General features: G+C 45.4%; 1 protein-coding gene across 3 annotated transcripts in view; it reads right to left on the reverse strand.

The window, feature by feature from the left end:
* ZSWIM8 (zinc finger SWIM-type containing 8) overlaps window positions 1-27,213 on the reverse strand; it is a 2,353,271-nt gene that overhangs the window by 991,066 nt on the left and 1,334,992 nt on the right. For all 3 annotated transcript variants that reach the window (XM_078643224.1, XM_078643226.1, XM_078643225.1), the window contains one exon: window positions 5,166-5,391. In XM_078643224.1, the coding sequence (XP_078499350.1) occupies window positions 5,166-5,391 (226 nt within the window). The remainder of the gene's footprint in view (window positions 1-5,165; window positions 5,392-27,213) is intronic.

Here is a 27,213-nt window from a genome sequence, read left to right on the forward strand (position 1 = left end):
TCCGGGAGGCCAAACATCATCCACTATAGCTCTGCTTGAGGGGGGGTTGGCAGGTATCCGCCCACTATCTAGTATTGTCATCGGGGGAGATTTTAACTGTACTTACGAACCTTTGGCCACAGATGACATCACGTGTATGAATGAGGATGATTGTATAAAGTGTATCCCTCCGCTGACCCTAGCACAAATAAAAAAGTGGACCCGGAGAGTGATCCAATTAAATGCCCTAACAGTAGAATATAACCTACGTGCTTTGAACGGGAGAACACTATCTGACCCAAATGGGGCAATGACTTATAATGAACTTAGCTGTCCTTCCCGTATTGATTATATTTTACTTGATACTAGTTCCTGGAGTACATTAGTTGATATGGAAGTTGTACAGTCATAGGACAGCGACCATAACCCACTATGTATGGAAATAAAATGGGGGAGGGAGAGGGATTTAGCAGAGGTACCACTAATGATAACAAAAGAACTAATCCCATCTGATGGTAACCGTAAGCTGAAGTGGAACAAAATATTGGGTCAAGAAGATAGTCTGCTTTCTATTAGAGGATTGGTGGAATCACAAACCAAGGAATTGGTCTCTGAAATTATTGCCCCCTATAATGACAATAATAAGTTTAGCCTTGAAGACTCTTATAATACCTTAGTGAGGGAAATTGGATCCTTCTTTGTAGTCAAAGGCAGCGGAGGCCTATCAAAAAAACACCTCCCACAACCTACTATCCCTTGGTATACGGCACAATGTAGGGAGAAGAGAAGGGAAATAGGATTTGCGATCAAGGGGAAATATAGTGCAGCTGTACGGTTGGCTAGAAGGGAATACAATACCTGCATACAAAAGGCTAAGAGGGTTTGGGAGGAGGAATATTGGCAGGCACTAAAGGTGGCAGCAAGCTCAAAAAATACAATACTCTTCTGGAAATGATAAATAAGTTAGAAAGGAGCGGATCCTCTTGCCAATCATATAACTGAACTACAATGGCATACACACTTTTCTAATCTATATCATTGTGAGGAAGAAGTGGCTCCATCTTGGTGGGGACAAATCTATCCCAGTATCAACGGGACTGTATCGACTGAGCCCTTCACAGCCCAGGAAGTAGCTGTAGCCATAAGGAACATAACCCCTGCAAAAGCGGCTGGCCAGGATGGGATACCAGGTGATCTGTATTTACATGAACCCAAGCTGTGGTCCAACTTTATCGCCTCATTGATAAACCTAATCCTTGGTGGTCACCCTGTCCCCGACTCCTGGAAGTGAGCAGAAGGAGTTACAATTTACAAGAAAGGTGATAGGGAGGACCCAGCCAACTACAGGCCGATTAGTTTAATCGATGCTATGCAGAAATGAGTTGGCCGGGTGATTGTGAATAGAATAGACAATTGGATAGAGGAGGGGAACATACTCTCCCACTTCCAGGCAGGATTTCGTAAAAATGTGGGGACAATGGATCAGGTCTTCAGATTTTGGGCAATCTATTGGAAAACAGTCACCGTTATGAAGGGAAAACTCTACCTGGCCTTTGTAGACCTTAAAAGTGCGTTTGACCTAGTTCCCCGCGAAAAACTCTGGAGGGTCTTAATGGACATGGGGTTCCCATGCTATCTTCTCCAACTGATAGTTAAGCTCCACGAGGATAGTTATGCCAGGATTAGGTGGGGGAGCCAGGGGCAGCTAACAGGGAGGGTGTCCGTGAATAGGGGTGTACAGCAGGGCTGTGTGATGGCCCAGACACTGTTCTCTCTCTTTGTTAATGGGGTTGTAGACCATTTGAGGGAGGACAGTGCCGATGCCCCGGTCCTGGCCGGGGAGAAAACACCTACCCTCCTCTTCGCGGACGATACCCTACTGTTGGCTAAAACTCCAATGGGCCTGCAAAAATTATTGATTAGATTCAGCCTGTTTTGTTATGAACGTGGGCTTACCATCAACACGACCAAAACAAAGTTGATGGTGTTACCACCCCCTAAACAGGGAAGGAAACCCCAGATTACCCTTAATGGATCTCCACTTGAGGTGGTGGAGGAATTTGACTATCTGGGAATTAGGATTAATAGTAAAATGAGGTGGGACTCCCACATAGCCAAGATGCTGCTAAACCTTAAGAGAGTCTCGGGTGCCATCCTGAGGAGCCAGCGACTATCAGTTAGCAGACCTATCGTCCCGGCTCTTGCTGTGTATGAAGGAAGGGCACTGCCTTCTGCGACATATGGGGCAGAATTATGGGGTGGAGAAAATGCCCAGGTCTTGGCCAGAGCGGAGAATAAATTTATAAGGAAATTAGTTGCCTTACCGGCCTCAACCCCGCTGAAACCACTGTATCTGGATATGGGCAAACGCTCTATCTCAGATGTAGTTCATTTGCGCCCGTTGCTGTTCTGGGTGCGCATAAGGAGGACCCCAGAGCTAGCAAATTATGCCCTGGTGTTGGACGAACTGATTACATCGAACACCGGTGGCAAAATACATTGGGTAAAGAAACTGAAACAGTTGGTGCTGAAGCTGGGTTTGATTGAATCTTGGACTTCCCAGTCCCCACCACAAAAACAAGTAATAAAGAAAATCTATTGGGAGTGGGTGGAGGCAGAAGATCAGAGGAACCCAAGCTGGGGCACTCTAACCATGCAGTTCATAGAACACAAACCAATCAGGAAGTTGGAACCCTTTTTAGATCTCATCAGAACACCTAGAGACAAGAGTAATCTTTCTAAAGATGAGGTATGGAATTTTACCACTTAACTGTTTCACTAAAGGTTGGAAAGGCTCAAGGGCCCCTAATGGTTCATGCCCTTGTTGTCCCTGCAAAACAGAATCTTTGCCACACTTCCTGTTTGGTTGTAGAGCTTATAAGAGGGCAAGACATAGATGGCTGAGTTCAGTTTGTAGGGAACTGGGGGTTAGAGATTTCCGGGTTGCCCTCCGCATTATTACAACTAATACGTCTCCACTTTATATTGTTTGTGGTGTGGCAAAATACTTATCAAGTGCTTGGTTTATTCGTATGAGGATATGTAATGCCATTAATCCCTAGACCCTCTAGATACGGTTACCAATTAATAACACTTTTTATATTGATATATTTAGTATTGTCATGTAAACCTGGTTATGTATTATGTTTTTAAATGTATATAGTATTTTTAGCACTTTTAACATGAAATGTACATTTTTAGCCTCAATGTTGTATGAATTAATGTACTTTTATGATATGACAATATCGAATAAAGTATCAATCAACCTATTCACAGGAGCCCCTGTGCTAGGCTTGTACGACGTACCTAGAAGGACATCAGTAAGTGCCTCATTGAAGGTTAAAAGGGGTTCAGAGGGGGAAATCCAGGCTGAAGCACTATGGTCAGGAGATTAGTCCTGACCTACAAAGAGGGCAACTCCAGTCCAAGGACTTTGGCTGCCCTCTTCACCACCATGGCATAACATGCACCTTCCTCCGTAGCTTCAGTTGGCGGAGACAGCATGCCAGTATCTGGGGAAGAGTCCAGTCCACTGGCCTCCCCAAGTTCCACATAGCAGGCCATCTGCTTTGCATAAACTTCCTGGTGTTCTAAAGGGCCCATAGACCCCAACCAATCCTCTATTGTGTGTAAAATGTCATCAGAATGTTCAGGCAACAAAAATTAACCCCTAGGTTCTGTCGACGCCGGAATCCGCATTGAGCGACGACGTTCCAGCTCTGTGTCATTAGGGTTGAGGATGAGATTGCAGGCATGAGGCCCCACCAGTGCCATGGGGCCCCTTCCGACCCCACAGGGCCAGAGGGCTTACCAGAGGGGTCAGCCCGATCAAATACGCGGTGCATAGCCATGTAAAAATCTTTCATTTGAGCGGGGTCGCTCCAGGTCACGGAAAAGGAGGGTGGTGCGAAGTCAACCCTGGCTCCGCAGAACCGTGCCTAGAGCTTTCGTGCTCCTTACCTCAATCATCGACGGACGACAGTCGAGGCAAAGATGAAGACCTGAATTGACGTTAGACCTTAAAAGTTCATTTTGGAATTCCGAGAATGGCAATGCTTTGACAAAAATAGTAGACTTAAGGGAGGAGACTCTGGATTAAAGTTTTTCTCTGAACTGAGGAAAACAATCTAAATGTGGCATAGGAAGAAATTGTAAAATTTGAGCCATTTCAACAGAATTTGTGGGAAAGAAAGGGATAGATCTGTAAGAAAGAAATGTGGCTTCGTTTCAGAAAGACCAATCAAAGGGTTGGTAAACATTTGACAGTCTACTTCTCATACACAGAATTACATTAACCAATGCAGGTGTGGGACAGGATTTTCTCCACCATCCATAAAGTTGAGATAAATTAGTCAGGAAGACTTTCACAAGAGAAACTGTCAAAGATTACACAGGACACCAAGTGAATTAAAAAAATCTACAGCTATGTAACACAGATCGGTGCTCGAAGTAAGTGCAAAAGAGATAGGCACGTATAAACCTATGTGATTGATGTGTGCTAAACCAGCTTATTTCGGAATTCTGTTATCGAAAGAATAAACCCAATAATAGGCAAGTCAATTCACATACCAGAAAAACTGTATTTATTTAGTGGTGTTTCAAATATATCGACTGAGAGCCCACTAATAAAGTTGTGGATCCAGAAAGTGAAAGTTATAGACAAAAAATGATTCAACAAAAGTGGGAAGGTGATGACCACGGCCCCATGGAGGATTTTGTCAATTAATTTTCTAAACTGGCCACTCGAGAAAGGGGAACTTTCACCTCTAGAAATAGATCAGGCATCTTTATCGGCATGTAGATAAAGTATTTGAATAATTGTGACTGAAGAATTCTTAGACAAGTGTAACTGACCTACAACATTACATTTTTGATTTGCAAGGGTTTTTCTTAATTCAATTAAGACTGTATTTAAGGTTACTTATTTAAGCTGGTTAGCCATATGTTAAATACTTACTAAACATGTAATGTAAACAGGACAAACAGAAAGCATATATTTTTCTAATAAAAGATAACTGTGAAAAAAACATGTATTTCCCCAAAGTGCAATTTAATGTCACTATAGTAACATTCATTAAAGTATACACACACTTTTAGTTATCTGTTGGTGAATGAACATCAGTCATACACCTCCAGTTACCTCCACATGCCAAACTAGACTTCGAGTGATTGTTAATAACCCTTACCTGTAAGTAAGCTGTCAGCTGGACTGCCTTGGGCTGGTGGAGTAACACTGTGATGCTGGTTGGTGGTAGATGTTCCTACTTCTGGTTGTGTAGCGGCTGTGGATTGAGTAGAGTGTTTAGAGGGAGACTTCTGATTGGCTGTTGTGGGCTTGCTGGAACTGTAGAAGGAACTTAGTGTTTGTGGTTTGTGGGTTTGACTTTCGCGGTCTAGCAGTTTGTCCAAAATCTTTCAGAGGAAAAAAGAAAGAGTTGACTAAAAAATGGATAACAGCCACTGAAATACGAGCATCAATGAAATGTTAAATGTGAGCACAATACATACAAAAGGGGTTAATTATGATGGCCCACCACCAACAGACCATCTGTGGCGGTTCGTCCGACATCCTGGGCATCGGTACGCCTGCCAGATTACAATACCAGTGGTCAGAGAGCAGATGTTGGGTGGTAGGACCGAAGCCTCCGACAGGATCCATGATCTCGTCAGGCCGGTGGTCGGGCTCTTATCCCTACAATGGAGGCAGTACCCGCTGAAGCCCCAACATAGGGATTAGGATGTCCTTTTCCGACGGCCTTTTCTTGGCGGTCCCACTGACATGAAAAGGCAGATGGAAAAGGACTTTGGGGGCCCCAAGCAGGGCCCCCGCCCCTTGTGGGCTACTGCTAAGTGGCCTTGGGGCATCCATGCACCCTTTACCAGGCACCACAGCGTGCCTATCACACAGTGTATGGATGTGCATTAGTGCCTTTTTCTACGGCTGCTTGAGCTGCTGAACTTTTCCTGAGCAGCAGCAACAAGCCGCAGTAGAAAAAAGTACTTTACGACCACCTGTAAGGTGGTCGTATTCTAATAGGGCCGGTGGGCCCATTGACACTTTGCCGTACAGTCTCCTGGCCTAAACGCTTGCGGGCAGCAGTTTGACAGGCTGCCATCGTAACGAGGCTCAAAGTGTCTCATATCCAAACTAATAAACAATCATTGACTTGGGCGACACAGCAAAGAAACAAATTACTTACCACTGAAATTGTCTGCAATCGGTTAATCTCTCCATAGATACACAACAGCAACAACCAGAATACTCCCATTAGAAAATCAAAGAAAAGTGTTTTTAAAGGCTAAAACTCACAAAATGCTTGGCCTGCACCCTCCACTGGACACAATTTACATCATGGTGTTTATAGTGGAAATCTATATTATAGCCTTATTGCCCGCTATGCCAGCCATTAAAGGCCCGCCCCAGCGTTAAGGGCCCAAGCCGAAGGCTATTAGAACATTACGCCACTCGATGGCAGAATGTCCTAATTATAAAAACAAAGGCATCAGAGTGCGAGGGAGTTGAAATCCCCGAAGCTTCAATGCCTAGATTCACAGTCTTTGTTGTGATTGTTCGACATCTAACAGCCACGCGCAGTGAATGGCTGTTAGCTGTTGAACAGTCATAGCAAGAGCTGCGAAAGGGGGCGGAAGTCAGCCCCTGGTTCTCCCCATCTTGGCTAAACTGCTTCTTTTTTTTGTTCAGCTGAGCCAAGGAGACCCAGGAGCTGAACAGCATTACCCATTCCACCCTTTGAGGCTCCAGTGACTCTGAGCTAAGGAGCCTCTGCCTTTTACTTTCCCCTGCCCACTCCATGTATTTTGGAAAGGCAGGGGAAAGAGAAAGGCAGAGGCTGTTATTATTACATTGAAATGTTGAGAGCAGTGGGCCTATGCCAGTTTATGTAGGCCACTTCTGCTCCATTGTCTTCAATGGAGCTCTCAACATTCCAATGTTCCAATTGCTCTTGGGCAGCTTCATCACAAGACCTTTTTGTAATATTGTCACCAGCGATCTATTAGTAAACAGCTTTTCTGGCTGTGCTAGGTAATACTATAGATCCGACAGATCTCATGATGAGATCTGATTGGTTGCCAACACTTGAAACAGGAAGTGTTGGCAGCCATCTTGGAACTCAAACCCATCCGAATCCCAAGAAAAAAAGGTGAGAAAAAGAAGAAGGGTAGGAATACCCTGACCCCGTAGGCCCGGTTATGGGGTCCCAAATGAACCCAGTCGGCAGCCAAAAATGTTTATTATAAATTTTATTTTATTAATATTACCACGAATTTGCAGAGGATCCAGCACTTGTTTTGTATATGTCCCCCAGGTGGTTCAGGTACCGGGTGGTGTATTACTAATTATAATGAGGGGAGGGAGCACACGTGGCTCCCCTCACCAGACCAATTTCAGCCCCGGGACCCCCATCCGAATAGACTAAGGGGGAGTGGAGTCGCACATCCCCCCCCCCGCACCTCCCAAGAAGATTTCAGCCATGGAGACTCCAACCTACAGGCCTGGCCTTGCAATCAAGAGAGACAGGGTCCTAGAGCTCCTGCTATGTCTCCTATTCTGTCCCAGTGTGTCTACCCCTGGACATATTGGTTTCCTTGCCTGAACATGTGCGAACAGGAAAACCACTGTTTGCTATCGTTTGGCAAGAGCAATTTGAAGCTGCCTCCAAGCGAGAGCCAACAGTAAGTCCACTCTCAGCGGGCGGGAGTATGAAAAATGCTCCTACCTACTGATAGTGGACTTATCATCTATTTCCCTGCCAGCTGTGGAGTTGGCAGATTAACAGGAGTTGGCAGATTAACAGAAGAAAACATTGCTCCTGGCTACAGGGAGCAGCAATTTTTTAACAGCTCCCGGCGGGCGGGAACAATGCTGACCTCCCGCTGGAGGTGGGGTGCTGGCTGAGGCAGCGGGGGCCTCGGGGCATTGGAGCTCCCCCTGTGGCCTCCAACAAAAAAGCAGTGGGTGCTCGGGGTAGGCACCAGAGCACCCACCATTTAGTGGAGAGGTTGGGGGATGGGTTCCCTCAGGTCAATACTGGTGCGGGGAGAGGGACTGCATGCCCACCTTCCCTTTTACATACTGGCCAGGCCCTGAGGGATGAGGTCTATGGGGCCAATATTGGCTTGGAAAGGGGGGCTGCATGCCCCCCTCTCCCTTATGAATAAGTCCGGGCTCCAGGAGATCGGGTTACCGGGGCCTAAATCATCCCTGGGATGGCACCAGGGCACCGGCCATTTACTTGGCGGGCCCCAGGGGAAGGGGTCACCAGGGCCAGTATTGGCCTTGGTAGGTGGCTGCATGCGAGTTATAGTTAGCTTAGGGCACGAGTTATAGTTACCTTAGATAACTATACTGGTGAATTTCTGTGGTTTTTAGAGTTTTTAAATGTTACCTTGTTACTAAACATTCACCTAACAATAGCGTTTCTTTAACCTTTGTTTTTTTCAGTGAATATATAAATAAATATTTGAGTGGGTGTGGGTGTGTGGCTGTCTGCAGCTTATCGATTCGGATGTAGTGGGAACACAACTTTGCATGCACTCTGGGCTTTTCTTCCAATATTGTTGATGAACAATACAGAGAACAAAAAACTTTGTCCTTTCTTCTAACGGCAGCCAATGAAGTGTATGGAGTGCTGGCTTTACATGGTTGAGCTTTTGAAGGTTTATGGACAGCGCTATTGCGTAATTCTAAAGGATCTGCATTTTTTTCGGTCAGTTTATTGGAAGTCCAGTGTATACCAGATTACAGTTGTTCAGTCTGGCCATTAACAAGGATTTCATCAGTTCCATCCAATAGGTGTACTAGAGTAAGGGCTGGACCTTTCAGAGCAATGATAGCTGCAAATTTAAACCCTTTAACGCCAATTTGATTTTGGGAGAAAAAGACATCTCTATGATCAATAGAGCTCAATTTTGCATTCCTGGAGGACGGCTTTCCTGATTTTATGGCTAATCAGAGCTCATGGGACTGTGGCCTGTTGTATGCAAAGAATACATTGTTTATCTTTGGTAACACTCTTTTGGTGTATGCTCTATCTAACTGCAGGTTCACCACCTTGTGAATCTTCAAAGACGCCAGACTGGATCACAAAATTCTTGCAATAGCTCCCAAGTGCCGGTATGTTGTGCCATTAGCATCTTTCATGACTCCGTCCCATCTGCAGACATAAGGAGGATGCACATAGATATCATCCCTGTGCGCTGACATTTTATTCACTGGTGTTTTCCATGCGTTAGACACAACTGCCTTTCCTTTGTTCCCACCAGCGATTCCAACTAAAAGCTGATCATTCACCTAGTACTTCATAGTCCTATTAATGTAGAAGCTAAGGGCCCGGTGTGAATGTAAAAGGTGTAGCCTTTCCTCCTCCTTAGTCTGGTGTAGCTAGAGTGACCAACTGTCCGTAAATTTCACGGACCGTCCATTATTTAGGACTCTTGTCCATTGTCCGTGAGGAATCCTTTCATGGACGCCTTTTATTTGTAATTTTGGACATTAGAGCGAACTGTCAGGGACAAGCAGCCTAGGAGTTCTGTTACTCTCTCTGCAGGTGACAGCTCGCACTCCTGCTGTGATCTTAAGGGCCGGCAGCATCCCCTCCCTGACCTGGCACAGACTGTTATCAGGCCATTAATCATTCTGTTTGTCGGTCTAATTATTACATACAGAATGATAATGGGCCTCTGCGCAGTGACTGAATTTGCTGGGCATCCTCCTGCCAGAGCCTAGGGTATGGTACCCTGCTATTGTTTAGGGGCTCCTGTCACCTCAGCAGGGGCCACGTTCTGGGGAGGTGGATGTTTAATTTTGGTGCGTGTTGCCCAGGTGCATCTACTGTTAGCCTCTTACACTGTCACACAAGCAGTGACAATGGTAAAACACTATTTTTCCTTTATTATTTATTATTTATTTCTTTTGCACCAATAGAACACAATTTCTATATTTGTGCTGTTATTATTTCAAGTTTACCCTGGCCCCGACCCCCCCTTAGCTTTTACACATCCTTCAGCTTTGACCTTTTTCTTCATTTTTGAGGGGGAGGGGAATATACAAACGCAGGTATTTAAGATTCACTGGCACATACAACAGATGCAGTCCAAGGTTCACTCGAGCCCCAAAGGCATCAGTCATGCAGGGTTCCTGAGCACTCTGAAAAGCTCAGCATGAGTAGAACCAGTGCGAGCTTTGCTGATGTGCAAGCACATTAGATAAAGCACAGCTGCCAGTGGTGCAAGTTTCCCTCACACACAGAATAGCTCTTGTATAGGCGAGACCTATTGGCTTTGCAAATGCTTGTAAACTCCTTTCAGGGCCCCCATAGAACGCAGCCAATACAGTAACTAAAGATAACTGGCGCACAAATAACCCTGGCAGACCTGAACAAAAGGACAGGTCAGGTAAAGGGGAGAGCGGGACTCTAGGGTGACCTGAGCAGACAGGGAAAGAAAGGGGAAATTATACATGAACAATAGTGAAACCTCAACTATATAAAAAAAACTGCTAGAATAGTTTGGTTCATTATCTTGAGCCAGGTCAGTTGGGCAATGCGACTGCGTATGAAAGTGCCCCCCTTTTCACATGGTTATCCCCCACTTTTTACATTTACCTGCTGCAACCTGACTTGATGTGCCCTAGGTCCCGGCCAAACAGGTTCCCAGGGCCTGTGTTTTTTCCCAAACCTCTACCTTTGTACCCATAATTGGCACATCTCTGGCCACAGGTAAGCCCCTTGCAAACGGTATCATGGGTACCAAGGGCACTGTGACCAGGGAAGGACTCTATGGGCTGCAGTGCCTATTGTGCCACCCTTAAAGACCCTGCACCTTAACACACACATACTGCCATTGCAGGCCACGTGTTTTAGTGCAGATAAAAGTGAAGAATTGGTATGACTACGACAGCCTAGTTCGAGATTGGTGCCGATTCTATGCCGGATAGAGATTCAATCTCTCGAGTACGATCGCTTTGGGATCGACCTCCCGGACCTGCTGAGATCGCCCCCTTGCCTTTTCAAGCACGCCCGATCCGGACGCCACGACGGTCCCGCCTTTGACGACTTCTCGGCTGGCCCCCTGCAGACTTCGCGCTGCCACCGCACTGCCCTCATAATCAACCCAGTCCTGATGAGGATCCCAAATCATGCGGATCGAAACGTCGCCGACACACCAGCGCAGCCATAGGCGCCTCATACAGAATGGCTCATGAACAAAAAATGCATTCAACTTGTAACAAACAAATTTGTATAATTTGGTAACCAACAGACAATATGGGCGCCCAACAAGGGAAAAACATTAATGGTATTATTCAAAGTAATAATGCAGTGCTACCAGAAGAGAGAAAGTCATTTATTGTTCGTATTATTATTGATTTGCAGCCCTGATGAAGTCGCTTTGCCATACTTGAGCGCGACGAAACACGTGTTGGCTGCTATATGAATACATTTGCTGAAGCTGCACTAATTTGGAATATTGTGAACAATAAACTGGTCTTGCAGAAATGGACTACTGTATGGACATATTTGTTCAGGCTGCATGAATCTGGAATCTATGCGAGAAATTTTCCGTCTTTGGAAACACCAAGATTTTGGATTGATATATGAACTTTTGTACTTCTTGCAACTACGCCAACTGGTATTTGGAGCATACAAGAAGATTATATTTGCATATATAGCAAAAAATATTGTGATTTGAGAGTGCTCGGGAGATCTTTTCAAACTTGTAACAAATACTTTTGAAGTCAATCAGAACCATACTGTACCAATTGTTCACTGTATATATTGTTGCACTAACTTCTTCGCGCCGCCAACGCTGTTCACATTGTCACCTGAGTTGCTACTTCGGTTTCTTCACTCACATACCACGAGCACCACATGCAATTTGGGTTGTCACGAATCGCTTTTAGTTATGTTAACACAGTGCTGCTACAACTGTGAATTACTCCTTTTGCTTTTCCTTTTTTACCTTTAAAGAACTATATAAATGTTGCCATGAGCACATGCTACAAACAAATAGAGTCTCCTTGTCTCCTTATGGATAATAGTGTATGCATATCCTTATTAACTGTCTATAAATTATACCAGTTGGGATACTTCTTGTCTCCATGAGGCCTAGGTACGGCACCCCTCTAGCAGGGTGCACTAGCCTTCAGGTGAGGGTACAGTGATATGAGCCATGTACCCCTACAGTGTCTAAGTCTATCTTAGACATTGTAAGTGTGGTAAAGCCATAAAGAGATATGGGAAGTTTGGTAGCAAACGTCTCAGTACATTAATATAAAATGCACTCAGAGGGCATCTAAGAGATACTCCCTGAAAAACGACCAGCCCTGGTGTGGTTCCTGAATGGCTGCCTGCCATTTACCACCACTAGACAGGTTTCTGGACCCCTGGTTAGAGAGCCTCTGCTCCCTGGGTCCAGAGGCAAAGCCCATCTTGGGCAGACGTGTCAAGCCTCCCCCTCCAGGATAGGTTGGGTCCATGAAATGTCAAAGATCTGCCTCCTTTGCAAGCTGTCCCTGCCTTTTGCTGCCCCCAGCAACTGGCTCCCACCGGTTCTGTCCCCCACTTTGAATGGGAGAATCGGTGGGAAAACCAGGCTAAGAGGAGAAGTGTACCCACATTTGCCAACCCCACCTCTCATGTGGAGGAGGTGAAGTAAAAAACACATCCCCGTCCCCTCCATCTTGAAGATGAAGGGACCCGCCAATTAGGGAGAGGCTCATGCCTCCCTCCCACTGGAGGGTGCCCTAACAGGGGGTGTACCCACCCCAAAGAAGGGACCCATTGGTCCCGACCTGCACACCCTTTTTAACACCCCTAAATGTAGTATTTAGTGGCAACCCTGAACCTTGCCTCCTCAGATATCTATCGAAACACACAAAAATATACCTACACCCAACCAATTTTCAAACACTTATTTCTAGCAAATAGGGCAGACACAAAATACTTTAGTTTGACCCGGTACTTTTATCTATACCTGTCTATTTTGAAATTATTTTGTACTATTTTTCAAATTTCGCAAAAAAGGAAAATACTGCACATTGAATACTTTTCAATTACAATATACAACTATATACAAACAAATATTTACATTTCCTATACACAATTATCATACATTCCACAAAAATACAATATATAAACAACACAAATTGTATTTTTACAGTGGAGTTAATCTGTATTCATGAAATAAGAAAAGACAAAGTCATAAGAAGGAGCATAGTCCTCAAACGAGGATAACTTTACAACCAGCCGAAGCCAGTTGAGACACTTAATGATGTATATTGCTCCCTCAGTTGTGCAGACGCGTTTCTAGTCCAGGGAAACAAGTTCACGGACTTTCATCAGTGCTTTGTCACTTCTTCTGTTGATATCTGGTATCCTGGCCCTTCGTGGTGTCAAAGACAGGCTCAGGTATAACGTATTTCAGTCTTTGTTTAAGAAATAGTGGCTGATATTGTACCTCAAGGCATTTTGTTCATTGCCTCAGAATACAAGTCGATGTGACGCTTGTGGCCGCTATTAAGCTTGTACTCCAATAATGCAGGTGAATTCTTTCACAGTGCGTCGTGCCAAAGGTGCCTGGTCTTATTTTGTCATTTGCCGGTCCCGGCAGCATCTGAATGAAAACTGATTATATCTACGTGGTGATCGCCGGTGATTGTAAGAGCTGGCTTTCTATTTTCGCAAGGCTCCTTATGCTGCAACATGCGCTCGAGTCACAAGAGGCAATGAACAAAATGCCTTGAGGTACAATATCAGCCACTATTTCTTAAACAAAGACTGAAATACATTATACCTGAGCCTGTCTTTGACACCACGAAGGGCCAGGATACCAGATATCAACAGAAGAAGTGACAAAGCCCTAATGAAAGTCCGAGAACTGGTTTACCTGGACTAGAAACGCGTCTGCACAACTGAGGGAGCAATTTACATCATTAAGTGTCTCAACTGGCCTCGGCTGGTTGTAAAGTTATCCTCGTTTGAGGACTGTGCTCCTTCTTTTGACTTTGTCTTTTCTTATTTCATGAATACGGATTAACTCCACTGTAAAATTACAATTTGTGTTGTTTATATATTGTATTTTTGTGGAATGCATGATAATTGTGTATAGGAAATGTAAATATTTGTTTGTATATAGTCGTATATTGTAGTTGAAAAGTATTGAATGTGCAGTTTTTTCCTTTTTTGCGAAATTTGAAAAATAGTTCAAAAAAATGTCAAAATAGACAGGTATAAATAAAAGTACCGGGTCAAACTAAAGTATTTTGTGTTTGCCCTATTTGCTAGAAATAAGTGTTTGAAAATTGGTTGGGTGTAGGCATATTTTTGTGTGTTTCGATAGAATAGGGTCCAGCCTACCCCGTACCCTGTAAGGACCTAACTCCTTAGCTTCACAAAATCCTCAGATATCTAGGCAAACCACCCCAAGAAGTTGATGTAATCTAAAAGTAATCCTAAGGTATTCCAAAAGTAATTACTGTGTAATATAAACTGCTTTTTAAGCCAATACCAACATGTAGCAATTGCAAATTCAACCACAACTGTATTTACTTGTAAAGTCTTGTATTTGATAGTATATTTTCAAAACAGGAGTATACCTTTTTATGGTTACTGTTGGACTTGGCCCTTTTTTGCTAAAGTTCCTTAAACTTTTTGCCTTCCTCCTAGAACTTTTTCTGACAGTGTGTTGCCGACTTAGCTGCTTTGGGCACTTTGCCACTGCTGATCAGTGTCAAAGTACAAGTACTCCCTGTACAAAGTGTTATGGTAATTGGTTGTCCATAATTGATATGCTCGCCTTACTAGTAAAGTCCCTAGTAAAGTGCACTGTGTGTGCCAGGGCTGGTAATGCAAATGCTACTAGTGGGCCTGTAGCACTAATTGTGCCACCCACATAAGTAGACCTAAAAAAAGATCTCAGGCCTGCCACTACAGTGCCTGCGTGCAGTTTCTTAACTGCCTTGTTGTCCTGACAAGTGCACCCACTTGCCAGGCCTTACCCTTCACTTTTTATGCACATCAGACACCCCTATAGTAGGCCCAAGTTACCACCCTGGGCAGGGTGCAGTGCATGTGAAAGGTAGGACATGGACTGAGGTGTGTACCATGTCCTGACAGTGAAATACTGTCAAATTTGTTTTTCACTGTGCAAGGCCATCTTGCCCATAGGACAGAATGGGGAATGCTGTGTCGCATGTTTCCAGCACATCATCCCATAGGCATATGATGGAAAGATAAAGTGTAGTGTGCCTGAATTCAGAATTTAATAACACATCTTTCTATGAAGATGTTTTTTTTTAATTGTGTGTTCAGAAACCACACTTTTAGAAGTGGTTGGTTTCTTGTCCTAACCATCCTGAGTGCCTCTGCCTGGTTGGGTATTGACTGTCTGGGTTTGGATGTGACAGGGTCCAGGGAGGAGTAGGTGAGACAGCACAGGCCAGCATGCATTTGGTGTGGTGGGAGGAGTAGCCCCTTTGAAGTGAAGAGGGCTGTGCTGCTGCCACAAAATAATGGCTCCACCTCCTGGGCAGCGTCTGAGGCCCAGACCCTCACTATCAAAGGAACAAGAGGTGCACTGGCAGGAAGACATCCAGAACTGGTTTGGACCAGGGTCAGAGACCCCTGAACACAAAGACTCCAAAGGCATTTAGGAGTATAAATTTAAGAGCTGAAACCCCTGAACTCAAGACTGAATTCCAGACTGAAAAAGGATTGAAACTACTTCGTGATCAAGAGGAACCTCTGCCAAAGGAGAACAGCTGATGAGACTGAAGAGAAGGACTGCCCTTGCTGTGTGTTCTGGGGCTGGCCTGCAGTTTGCTGTTTTGACTAAGGAGAAGACAAGGGACTTTGCTGTGTGCTGTGTTCCCCTGCTTGAAAGACTTTGCTGTGTGCTGTGTCCTGAAGTAACTTGTCTCCAAGGGCCGGAGGAGAGCTGGTCCCCTGTTGTGGAAACTCAGAAACATCAAAGTTTCCAACCGTATCTCAGCGACGCTTGGGGCGTGTGCTTTTGCACGCCTGAGACTGCTGTGTGGTCTGTGGTGCTGTTTACAAGGTGCCCCGTGACCCCATTGCCCCCACAGCGTGAAACATCATCCACGCTGCTGCATTGTTGTTTGTGGCCCAAGCCGTCATCGTAACTGAGGCTGTGAGTGAGGATCGCGGCCGCCGGCCAGAGCCACAACGTGCAAATGTATTTCTGGAAGCTAAGGAAGCTGCAAGGTGAAAGGGATCGTAATCGTGTTCGCCAAGAGGAATCTGCCCAAGATCATCAACGAAAGAGAAGGCAGCGCCGTAACCCGTCCGGCTACAGCGTTGCCTAGCAACGGAGCTGCAACGTCTTCGGCCCACCCAGCAGGACGTCCCACGAGCGGAGAGAGAGACACGAAGGCAGCGCACTCCCCAGGTAAGGCTTGGACACCGGTCGGGAGCCGCAAGCGTGTGTAGCCTGAGTAGGCGTTCCGGAGTACAGGAGTGCTCCGATCTCTCTCCCACTGCACCACCTTAGACGCGCTGAGTCCCCGAGTGGCCCGTACCTGCCCAGCAGTACCAGGGCTGCTCTCTTTAAGCTTACGACCGTTGTTTCTGTTGTTGGGGCCTAGTTGTGCCCGAATTGACCGCACAGATTGGCTTATAGCATTATTCCTTGCATTACGAACTGCCTGATTCTTGCATTACGCACTGCATTATTTTTGCATTACGAACTGCCTGATTCTTGCATCACGAACCGCATTAGTTTTGCATTACGAACTGCCTGATTTTTGCATTACGAACCGCATTATTTTTGCATTACGAACTACCTGATTCTTGCATTATGAACTGCCTGATTCTTGCATTACGAACCACCTTATTCTTGCATTACGAAACTGCCTTATTCTTGCATTACAAACTGCATGGTTCTTGCATTAGGAACCGCCATATTCTCGCATTACGAACCGCATTATTCCTGCGTTACGAACTGCATTAGTCCCTGCAATAAGGACTGTCGTATTACTACATTACGAACTGCATAGCATTGCATTAGGAATGCTTTAGATCATCGTGAACTGCTGATTAATACCGCAAGAACCTACAAGTGATTGCTGGCCTAATAAACGGCAAAGTGAAATATTACGAATACGCATATGTTGTATTTCTATCGTTTGGTCTCATATTATTCCTTTTGATAAAGATACTGCTATTTTAATAAAACCAGTGTGTTGTCCATTTGTGGTGTTATCACTGTGTTACTGAGAGTGTGGGTGCAAATACTTTGCACATTGCCTTGGAGATAAGCCTGGCTGCTCGTACCAAGCTACCAGGGGTTATCTGAAGTGTGTGTCCCTCCTTTCCCTGACTAGAATCAAGGGTCCCTATTTAGACTAAGGTACCTACCTCAGCCAACTAGAGACCCCCAGTTCTAACACTTACCAAATTGGTCTGGATTCCGTCTCTGAGGGTGTGCCATCAGTCTTGATTGAGTGAATACAGTAAATGCTTAACACACCCTCAGGGTAAGCCTAACTGCTCCCCACACTACCCCAAGAGAGCTGTTAGTACCTACCTAATTTACCTTCTGCTAAACCTCTGGGGATCCCCTGGACTCTGTACACACTATATCATACTTTGGTGCAGTATATACAGTGCCAGCTTGCTACTTCCTGCTGAAGAGAACTGATGGTAATACCTTTTTGCTAATCATTAAAATATAAACATTACTGATTTATCTTTTTATTTACTCATTTATTTATTTTATTTATAAAATATTACATAGCACGAACAAGATCCCGAAGGTTATCTGAGCGCTTTACAATACGCAGAAAGAAAAAAACAGGGGGGTAGTATAAACAGCAATTGGGAAACAGCAACAAAAAATGGAAGATAATACAGTAAACAGGTGTACGCATGTGAAAGAAAACAAACAACAAAAAAAACAGAGGAGATGATCCATTGTAGCTGGAGGTAAAATGGTGATAAGAACAAAGTCAGATGAATTAGGTGTGCCTCCTCCCCTTACGGTAAGGTGGCAGAGAAATCATCTGCTCATCATTAGCAGACATTAACACTGTGTTGTTGTACACTAAGGAAACACTTCAGGCACTGACAAATAAGGATTATGATTCTTGCCATATAGAGACAATCCATGCCAGGGAAAGATGGTGCCAACACCTGATTCATTACTGGTGGCAGTTGTAAACATGGAATATGGTATTTCTTATTTGTCAACACAGAATGTCGGAAAGTATGCCCCCTGTTGCTGGATGTGGGCTTCACATATGACTCTGCTGGCTAGCTTGTCCACTCTTTGCCGTGTTCTGAATTTTGGAAATGTGCAATTGTGTATGCTGCCTAAAACCAATCCTTACAGTAGGGAACACTATGCGTTGAGGTACCCCTGTGATTAGCATGACCTCTTCTGTATTTGCAATGAGTTAGTGCCTGGGTCATTGCATGAGTACATGGGTACTGAGTGGATGATTAGAGTACTGCAAGGAGAGTGCATGGTGATTTTATAAGTGCTTGGGTTTTGGCGGAGTGATTGGATAAGTACATGGTGCTGGCTGGGTGATTGGAGGAGTGCATGGGTAGTGACAAGGAGATGGCCTCGACTGCATCAGTAGTGCTTAGGGGATTGTAGCAGTGCATGTGTTAGTGTCTGGGTCATTGCATGAGCACATGGGTAGTGACTGGATGATTAGAGTGCTGCAAGGACAGTGCATGGTGATTTTATAACTGTTTGGGTTTTGGCAGAGTGATTGGATAAGTACATGATGTTGGATGGGTGATTTGAGGAGTGCATGGGTAGTGACAGAGGGATTTCTGGACTGCATGGGTACAACCTGGGTAATTGGAGGACTGAATCAGTACTGTGTAGGTGGTTAGAGGTCTGCATGGATAGTGCACAGGGGATTGTAGCAGTGCATGTGTTAGTGCCTGGGTCATTGCATAAGTACATGGGTACTGTTTGGATGATTAGAGTACTGCAAGGACAGTGCATGGTGAATTAATAATTGCCTGGGTTTTCACGGATTGATTGGATAAGTACATGGTGCTCGCTGGGCGATTGGAGGAGTGCATGGTTAGTGACAGGGCAATGGCTGGACTGCAATAGTACTACTGGATAATTAGAGTGATTGCATAAGTACACACGTCACATCAGGCCCTGCCCCCTCCCTTCACCACTATGCAAACACGCCCCCTGGCGGGTTTTAAGTTGGCGAATTAATTCCCCTTGAATTCTGTGGGTCCCTGGGGGCCAACTAGCCCACCAGGTACTTCCAGTAAGCACCACAGAGCTGCGTAGCAGAGAGGTGGTCCGAGGCCACGCCCCTTTTTACACCTCTCTGCAACGCAACTCTGTGGCGCTTACTGGACGTACCTGGCGGGTAGTTGCCCCCAGGGACCATCAGGATTCAAGGGGACTTAATTCCCCAACTTAAAACGCACCACAGGGTGCGTTTGCACACTTGTCACATCAGGCCACGCCCCCTCCCTGCACTACTGGGAAAACGCACCCCCTGGTGCATTGTAAATTGGGGGATTAAGTCCCCTTGAGTCCAGAGGGTCCCTAGGGGCCAACTAGCCCACCAGCTACCTCCAATAAGCGCCACAGAGCTGTGTTGCAGAGTGATGTAAAAAGGGGGGTGGCCTTGGACCACCTCTCTGCAACACAGCTCCCTGGTGCTTACTGGAGGTATAATGGTGGGCTACTTGGCCTCCAGGATTCAATGGAACTTATTTCCCTAACTTAAACCGCGCAACAGGGCGCGTTGCACACTTGTTTCATTAGGCCACGCCCCCTCCCTGCACCACTGTGAAAACGCGCCCCCTGGAGCATAGTAAATTGAGGGATTAAATCCCCTTGAGTCCTGAAGGACCCTGGGGGCCAACTAGCCCACAAGCTACCTCCAGTAAGCGCCACAGAGCTGTGTTGCAGAGCGGTGTAAAAACGGGCGTGGTCTCTGAACACCTCTCTGCTACGCAGCTCCCTGGCATATATTGGAGCCACCTGGTGGGCTAGTTGGACCCCAGGGACTCTCAGGATTCAAGGGAACTTAATCCCCAAACTTAAAATGCACCACGGGGCGCGTTTGCAAAGTGGTAAAGGGAGGGGGCGGGGCCTGAGGTGACGTGTGCATACACGCCCTGTGGCACGTTTTAAGTTGGGGAATTACCTACAGTAAGTCCCAAACAGTGGGTTTGCTAAGAAGTCTTCGGAGGCCATGGCCCTCTTTCTCTATACTCTGCAAACGTGCCTTGTGGCAGACTACGGGATGGGGGATGAAGTCCAATTTAGTCCTGAGGGAGTTTGGGGGCCAATAATCCCTCCTGGTATCTTCTGTAAGTCCTACGCAGCAGAATTCCTGAGTGTTGGTTGGACGCCCAGCACCCTTTCTCCACCACTATGCAAACGCGACTACTAGTTAAAGTAGCATATTTCTGCTCCTCTGACTTAGAGGTAAGTTTAATCCCCCTGCCCTATTATGTACTAGGGGCTTACAGAGGAGGTCATGCTAATCCCAGGGGTACCCCAACGCATAGTGCTCCCTAGTGTATGTAGGTGTTTTCACTGTATTCTAAGTGTCTTTTAGCATAGCACTGGCTCTAGGCCTGGTTAGTCAGAGTCAGTTACCACCAGTACCTGTCAGAAAGAGTTGTGGGCACAGGATGATTTTGCAACAAGGCCTCTTTCTGCTCCTCTGTTGGTTCTTTCTGCACATGTCTTGCTTCTTCCTGTACTTTTCCTCATCTTTGTGGACTTCTGTTGCTTTTTTTCTGCATTTCTTTTGCTTCTTTCTGTGTGTTTTTTCTTCTTTCATTACATGTGCTACCTCTGTAAGCATAGTTAGAAACTAGAATTTAAAAAACCTTTGAAATTCAATTAAAAAACCATAGGTTTCGAGCACGTTATAGTTAGAAATTAGCATTTAAAAAAAACTTTGAAATTTACTGAAAAAACCATAGGTTTCAGGCATGTTATAGTTAGAAATTAGCATATAAAAAACCTTAGAAGTTCACTGAAAAAACCATAGGTTTCAGGGGTGTTATAGTTAGTTGAACATTTCACTCGTACAAATAGTTAGCTGAACTAACTATAATAAGGGAATTTCTATGGTTTTGTACGAGTGAAATGCCCAACTAACTATAACACCCCTGAAACCTATGGTTTTTCAGTAAATTTCTAAGGTTTTTTAAATGCTAATTTCTGCTTTGCCTTGCCGCCCTCCTTAGGCCATTTATGGCCCCGGGATCCCATACCCTGGGGCCGGCCTTTTATTTATTTTTCTCAATTTTACCTTTTGAGGAGGGGGGCCCGTGGCCCCCTTCCCAGGCACTTGTAGCCTCGGGGACCCCATGCCCCGGGGCTGGCACTCTCCATTGGGGACCCTGGGGGTGTCCCCCTGTGCAGCTCCCCCTGTGGAAAAGTAATGAGCTTTGCTATTTGGTAGAGAGAGCAGGTTTCCTGCTCTCTCTTCCAAATAGCAAAAAGGTTTGCTATGACAGGGCAGGAGCCGCGAGGCTCCCACCCTTTTAAAGCAAACTACAGTGTCCCAGGGGTGGCCACCCCGGGACACTGCAGGAGCCGGCCCTGGGGGGTGGAGGTCCCCAGGGCCATCACAAGGCCCCAGGAGGGGGGCAGCGCGGCCCCCCTCCCACCATCTACAAAGCCCCGGGGGTGGTGGTCCCTGGGGCTGGGTGGTCCATCACGGACCCCCCAATTTAAATATTTAGAGCCCCGGGGAGGTGGCGGTCCCCGGGGCGTGTGGGGGGGCTTGAGCCTCCCCACACAGTGTATGTTTTTTTAAAAAACAAAACCCCAGGGGTGGCGGTCACCGGGGCTTGGGGGGCGGTAAAGCCCCCCCAACATTTTATTTACCAGCCCCGGGGGGTGGCGGTCCCTGGGGATCAATCACAAATCAAGGGAGTGGCAGTCCTCGGGGCTTGGGGGGGCGTTAGGGCCCTTCCCAACATTTTATCAACCAGCCCCGGGGGGTGGCGGTCCTCGGGGCAATCAAAGTTAAATCGAGTCCAGGGGGTGGCGGTCCCCGGGGCTGCGGGGATCCGTGTGCCCACTGCAACTATAAATGCTTTGCCCCAGGGGTGGCAGTCCCCGGGGCAGTGTGGTGGGGGATTGGCCCCCCCCACACTTTTTTTGATTATGCCCCCGGGACTTGGCCCCCCAGGGGGCTAATTACCAATGAAGCGTGGGAGCCCGCGCTTCGTGTTTTTAAAACATTTCGGCCGAAATTTGCGCTGGGTACATGAATCTCGGCGATTAAAAAAAAAAAAATGCTTTTTTTGGCCCTGTGGGTCATTGTGGGACCCCCTGAGCAGGCCTAGGGGGTCAGAGTGTTTCTACCCTGCCCCCTTTTTGCGTTCTGCGCGTATGTTTTCCTGCTTTCTTGTGCCTCGGTTCTATCGAGGCACAAGATGGCCGCCAACTCTTTCTGGTTTGAAGTGTTGACAGCTAATTAGCATACAGCTCGTGCTCGGCAGGGTGCGCGGATTCTCGCGGCCAGAGATATATCTATGATTTTAATTTTGATTTTCCCAGGAACTACTGAGCGAATTTACACCATTTAACCAAAAGGCACGGCTCTGAACCAAGGTCTACCTTTCTGCCAAATTTGGTGTAATTCCGTTCAGCAGTTCGGGCTGTAGCTGCGATTAATGATTCCTATGGAAAATTGCATGGGGAAAACACGTTTTGGGCCCTTCCTTTTTGCTCAGCCCCCGCTTAATGAATCACCCCGAGACTTTCAGGTTAGGAGTGGACCGGAGCGGGCCACCAGTTTTGACAATTTCGCTAAGATTCGTCAACCGGCGCCAAAGTTATTCCAAATAGAATGTTGCGGATTTCCTATGGAAAATAGCCCCACCGCCAGTAGGTAATTATATATATATATATATATTCCAAACACATTTCCATCCACTCCGATGTAAAAAGGGGGAAATCACGCCGGTCTCCAGTTCCAAAGTGCTTATTTACAGACCCCCTACCCCCCCAACAGACAGGTTTCGCCTCACAGCTTCATCAGTGTTGATGTGTGCAAAAAAGATTTACCATTTTATTCCGTGAGGCCTCACCGAAGCCCAGTGAACAGTGAAAGTGGACTGCTTGTGTCAATACTACCATAGCGGCCTATCTTATAACATGTTCTCTCTGGGTCGCAATGTTAAAAAACTATCGATATTGTAAAGAAGTGCAAGTGCAATCAATAAAATGCAATCTGTAGAATAACAATTTCATAAGGTGAACCGAAAAAAAGGCATTACATTTATTGCTTTATATATATGATATTATAGTTCATGTTTCCATGCTGCCTTAATACTCATCCTATGGATGTTGACAATTGTGATATGTGCTGCATTAGAAACTATGTTGACATAAAATGGACACAGTGTCTGTTCTAAAATACATTTGTGCGTGTCACATACTTTTCAATAATCTGTTCCCCATGGACTATCTCGCTCTGTATAGGCTTTCGCACCTATTCTCTTGCCCGCATGGGATTTCTCATGTGTTTGTTTTATAAAGGAGAGAGATGTTAGTTAATAGCATCTGTAAATCTGATGATGCAGCACTTTCTACAGCAGAGGGAAGGTATATGGACACTTGGTGTTACCATATCTTTGTTGCCCCATATATTATAGATGTCCCTTCCTTATTCCTGTACCAGCATTTTTTTTTCTAATGGAGCCCATTACAGATGAATCCATAGCTCTTCATCATTATTTAGCACTATAGGCGATTTGGTCTGCAAATCAATAATGTATTTTGATTCCAATACCCTTAGAGTTTTCACACGATCACCACCTCTTTCCCTTCTGTCTACCTGATCCAGACAAAAGAATGTAAGGAGGTCCCTGTTACTTTTGTGATGTGACTTGAAATGGCGTGCCACGGGGTATGTTTTATCCCGGTTTGTTATTGCACACATGTGCTCTAATATGCGTTTTTTTGTTTGTTTGATGGTACTTCTGATGTATCTCTTGCAGCAAGGACACTCTAAGCAGTGCACCGTGAAATCAGAGTTACAGTTGAGAAATTTAGAAATTTCTCACGTGGGACGTGGATCGTTCGGTCTCCCCCTATAGTTGAATGTTTTTTTGCTATATTTACAGGCCTTACAGCGGAGGCACGGATAGAAACCTTTGATGTTTTTCATGGCTGGTGGCTTAACATGATTTTCAAAATGGCTATGTACGAGGTGATCCCCCAGTGACTGGCACCGTCTATATGTTATAGAGGGATGTGCTGGCAAGACTTTTCTTAGGGTGGCATCTGTTTGTAAAATGCGCCATTTTTTATTAAACACCTGTACTAGTTTACCTGATCTTACGTTGAAGTTGGTGATCATCCATGTAGGACCCTCCACTTCCAGTTTTACTTTGTCCACCAATAGATCTTTTCTGTCTATTGTCCCTACCCTTTCAGCAGCATCAATCAATATTGCTTTTGAGTAGCCTCTTTCCTGAAATTTTATTGAGGCTTCATCCTTAGCTTTTCTGAAGTCCCCCCCCGTCCGAGCAGTTACGCTTAAGACGGAGTAGTCCTCTGAAGGGTATATTTCATACCAGACTCTTTAGATGGTGGCTTGCTGCATGCAACACAGCATTTGCCGCTGTGGGCTTTCTGTATAGTCGTGTTTGTAGGGCATTTCCTGTCACATACACCTCTAGGTCCAGATAAATTACTGAAGTGTTACTTATGGTGCTAGTAAATCTCAAGTTGAGCTTGTTGTTGTTTAACGTGGCAACATACTCCTCAGCTGAGGCCCGGTCGCCCCGCTAGACGACAAAGAGATCATCAATATACCTTGCCCATATCATGATTTTGTCTAACCAGCATTCGTTGGCCTCGCCCCAGGCCACGTGCTTCTCCCACCAGCCCACGAAGAGGTTCGCCTAACTGGGGGCGAAGCACGTGCCCATGGCCGTCCCAAGTGTCTGTCTGTACAGTGTCCCCGAGAACAGGAAGCTATTATTCTCAAGGCAAAATTCTATCATCCTCATGAGCATTCGATTGTGTTTGTGGAATTTCAATGGTTTGCTGTTCAGAAACCAGTTTACGGCTGATATGCCATCCTTGTGGCCTATACATGTATATGGATTGGCTACATCTAAGGTTATTAAAAGCATGTCTGGTTCCCATATGATGTCATTAATCATCCTTAGAAAGTCCTGGGTGTCCCTTACGTAAGAAGATAAATCTCATACGATTGCTGCTAAGTAGGTGTCTATAAATCTAGAGGTGTTCTCCAGGAGACTGCCAATGAGGAGACTATAGGTCTCCCAGGAGGGTTTTTAGAGTCTTTGTGTATTTTTGGAAGGTGATAGAAGGTAGGGATGACTGGTGCCTCACAACGTAAAAATTCAAATTAATTTTTATTAAGCATCCCTTGGTCCCTCCACCCTTCCAACAGATTCTGATACTCCAGAGTGCATTTTACATAATCTATCCTTGGTATCGTCTCATAACAGTCCCTGTTTGTTAGCTGTCTCATTGTCTCTTTTTTATATTTTTCTTTGTTGAACACCACCACATTTCCCCCTTTGTCCGAAGGTTTTATTTCAGGGTTAGAGTCAGACTTGAGGGATTTGATATCCGAGGGATTGATGATCGTTTTGTCTTCATTCACTAACATCCTCTCCCGCCTTTGCTGCGGGTCACCATTGGTGTAGGCGCCATTGCAACTCCCTCTTCTACCCCTCCTCGTTTTGCGTTTCTTTTTTGTTTTGATCCGATTTTGGGGGGATGTGTTCTCTGCAGTGGCCGTTGGCGTGTTTCTTTCATCACTTGGTACTAGTCTAAAAAAGGAAGACGTGCCTTACCTCTTCCCCCTTGTTCTCTATTTGTCGATTGCTCTTCTTCTGAGGCCTCCACGTATCCCTGTTGGTTGTATTCTGCGTACCTTGGGCCATTATTTTTCTTGTTGCGTTGAATTTTCTGGCAAACGTTAACATTCGTCCAGTCCGATAGTCCTGTTCATCCCTCTGGAATTTGGTTTGCTTTCTTTTCCTTATTCCAGTCTCATATTCTTTGAGCCGTTTCATCATTGTCTGTCGCAGGTCTTCACTTGATTTTACATCCTTATCTTTGTTCATCATGTCCTCCAGTTTTTGAAATTCTGTCATGAATTTCTCCCTGTCACTCCAGGCATATTTTATTAAAAATAAAATATATAAATATATATATATATATATATATATATATATATATATATATATATATATATATATATATATATAACACCTACTGGCGGTTGCCAGTAGGTATATATAGTTAGGATTTTTTCTCTATGGGATTTTTGAAAATTCTATGTCTAATAACTTTGGCGTTTGTGGACGGAATTGGCTGAAATTTTCAGGAAAATGGCACATTTTGTTTCTGAGCAGCCCTTGAAAATTTGGGGGGGGTTCGTCAAGGGGGGGCCGAGAAAAAAGGGGGGTCCCAAAACGTGTTTTTAACATTGAGTTTTCCATAGGGCGGTTGGCCTCACTTTTAGCCCGAACGGCTGAATGGATTTGCATGAAACTTGGCAAAATTGTAGGGACTGGTAGCCCGATGTGCCTTTTGTAGGTCTCAATATATGTGCTACAGTGGATTTTGAGAAATTAACGTTTAAAAAAAGATATATATCTGTAACAGCGGACCGGGCAGCGCTCCAGGACGCGTACTTTTCGCGCAACGGAGCTTTGTGAAGCGAAGCTGATTGGTTCTCCGGCGTCTGTCAACATTCCAAACAGTCCATAGCGGCCGCCATCTTGTCTCTCGGTAGGATCGAGAGACAAGAGGAGGCGAAAGCGAAGGGGCAAATGACCATAAGGGGGAATAGTAGATCCTCGCTGACCCCCTAGGTTTGATGTGGAGGTTTTAAAAGGGCCCCGCGGGGCAAAAAAAAAAAATAATAATAATAATCGAACGGCTGAATGGATTTGCACGAAACTTGGTAAAATATTAGGGACTGGTAGCCCGATGTGCCTTTGCTAGGTCTCAATATATGTGCTCCAGTGGATTTTGAGAAATTAACGTTCAAAAAAAGATATAGATATGTAACAGCGCTCCGCTTCGCGTAACGGAGGTTTGCGACGCTGATTGGTCATTCTGTCACTGGGCTATAGTTGGGCTACATCTGGCTGATATTTGGGCTACATTTGTTTTTTTTCGTCTCTGGCGGCCATCTTTGGGCTACATTGGGCTACATTGGGCTTCATTGGGCTTCATTGGGCT

This window comes from Lissotriton helveticus, chromosome 5_1, assembly GCF_964261635.1.
Source record: "Lissotriton helveticus chromosome 5_1, aLisHel1.1, whole genome shotgun sequence".
Classification (NCBI taxonomy): Eukaryota; Metazoa; Chordata; class Amphibia; order Caudata; family Salamandridae; genus Lissotriton; species Lissotriton helveticus.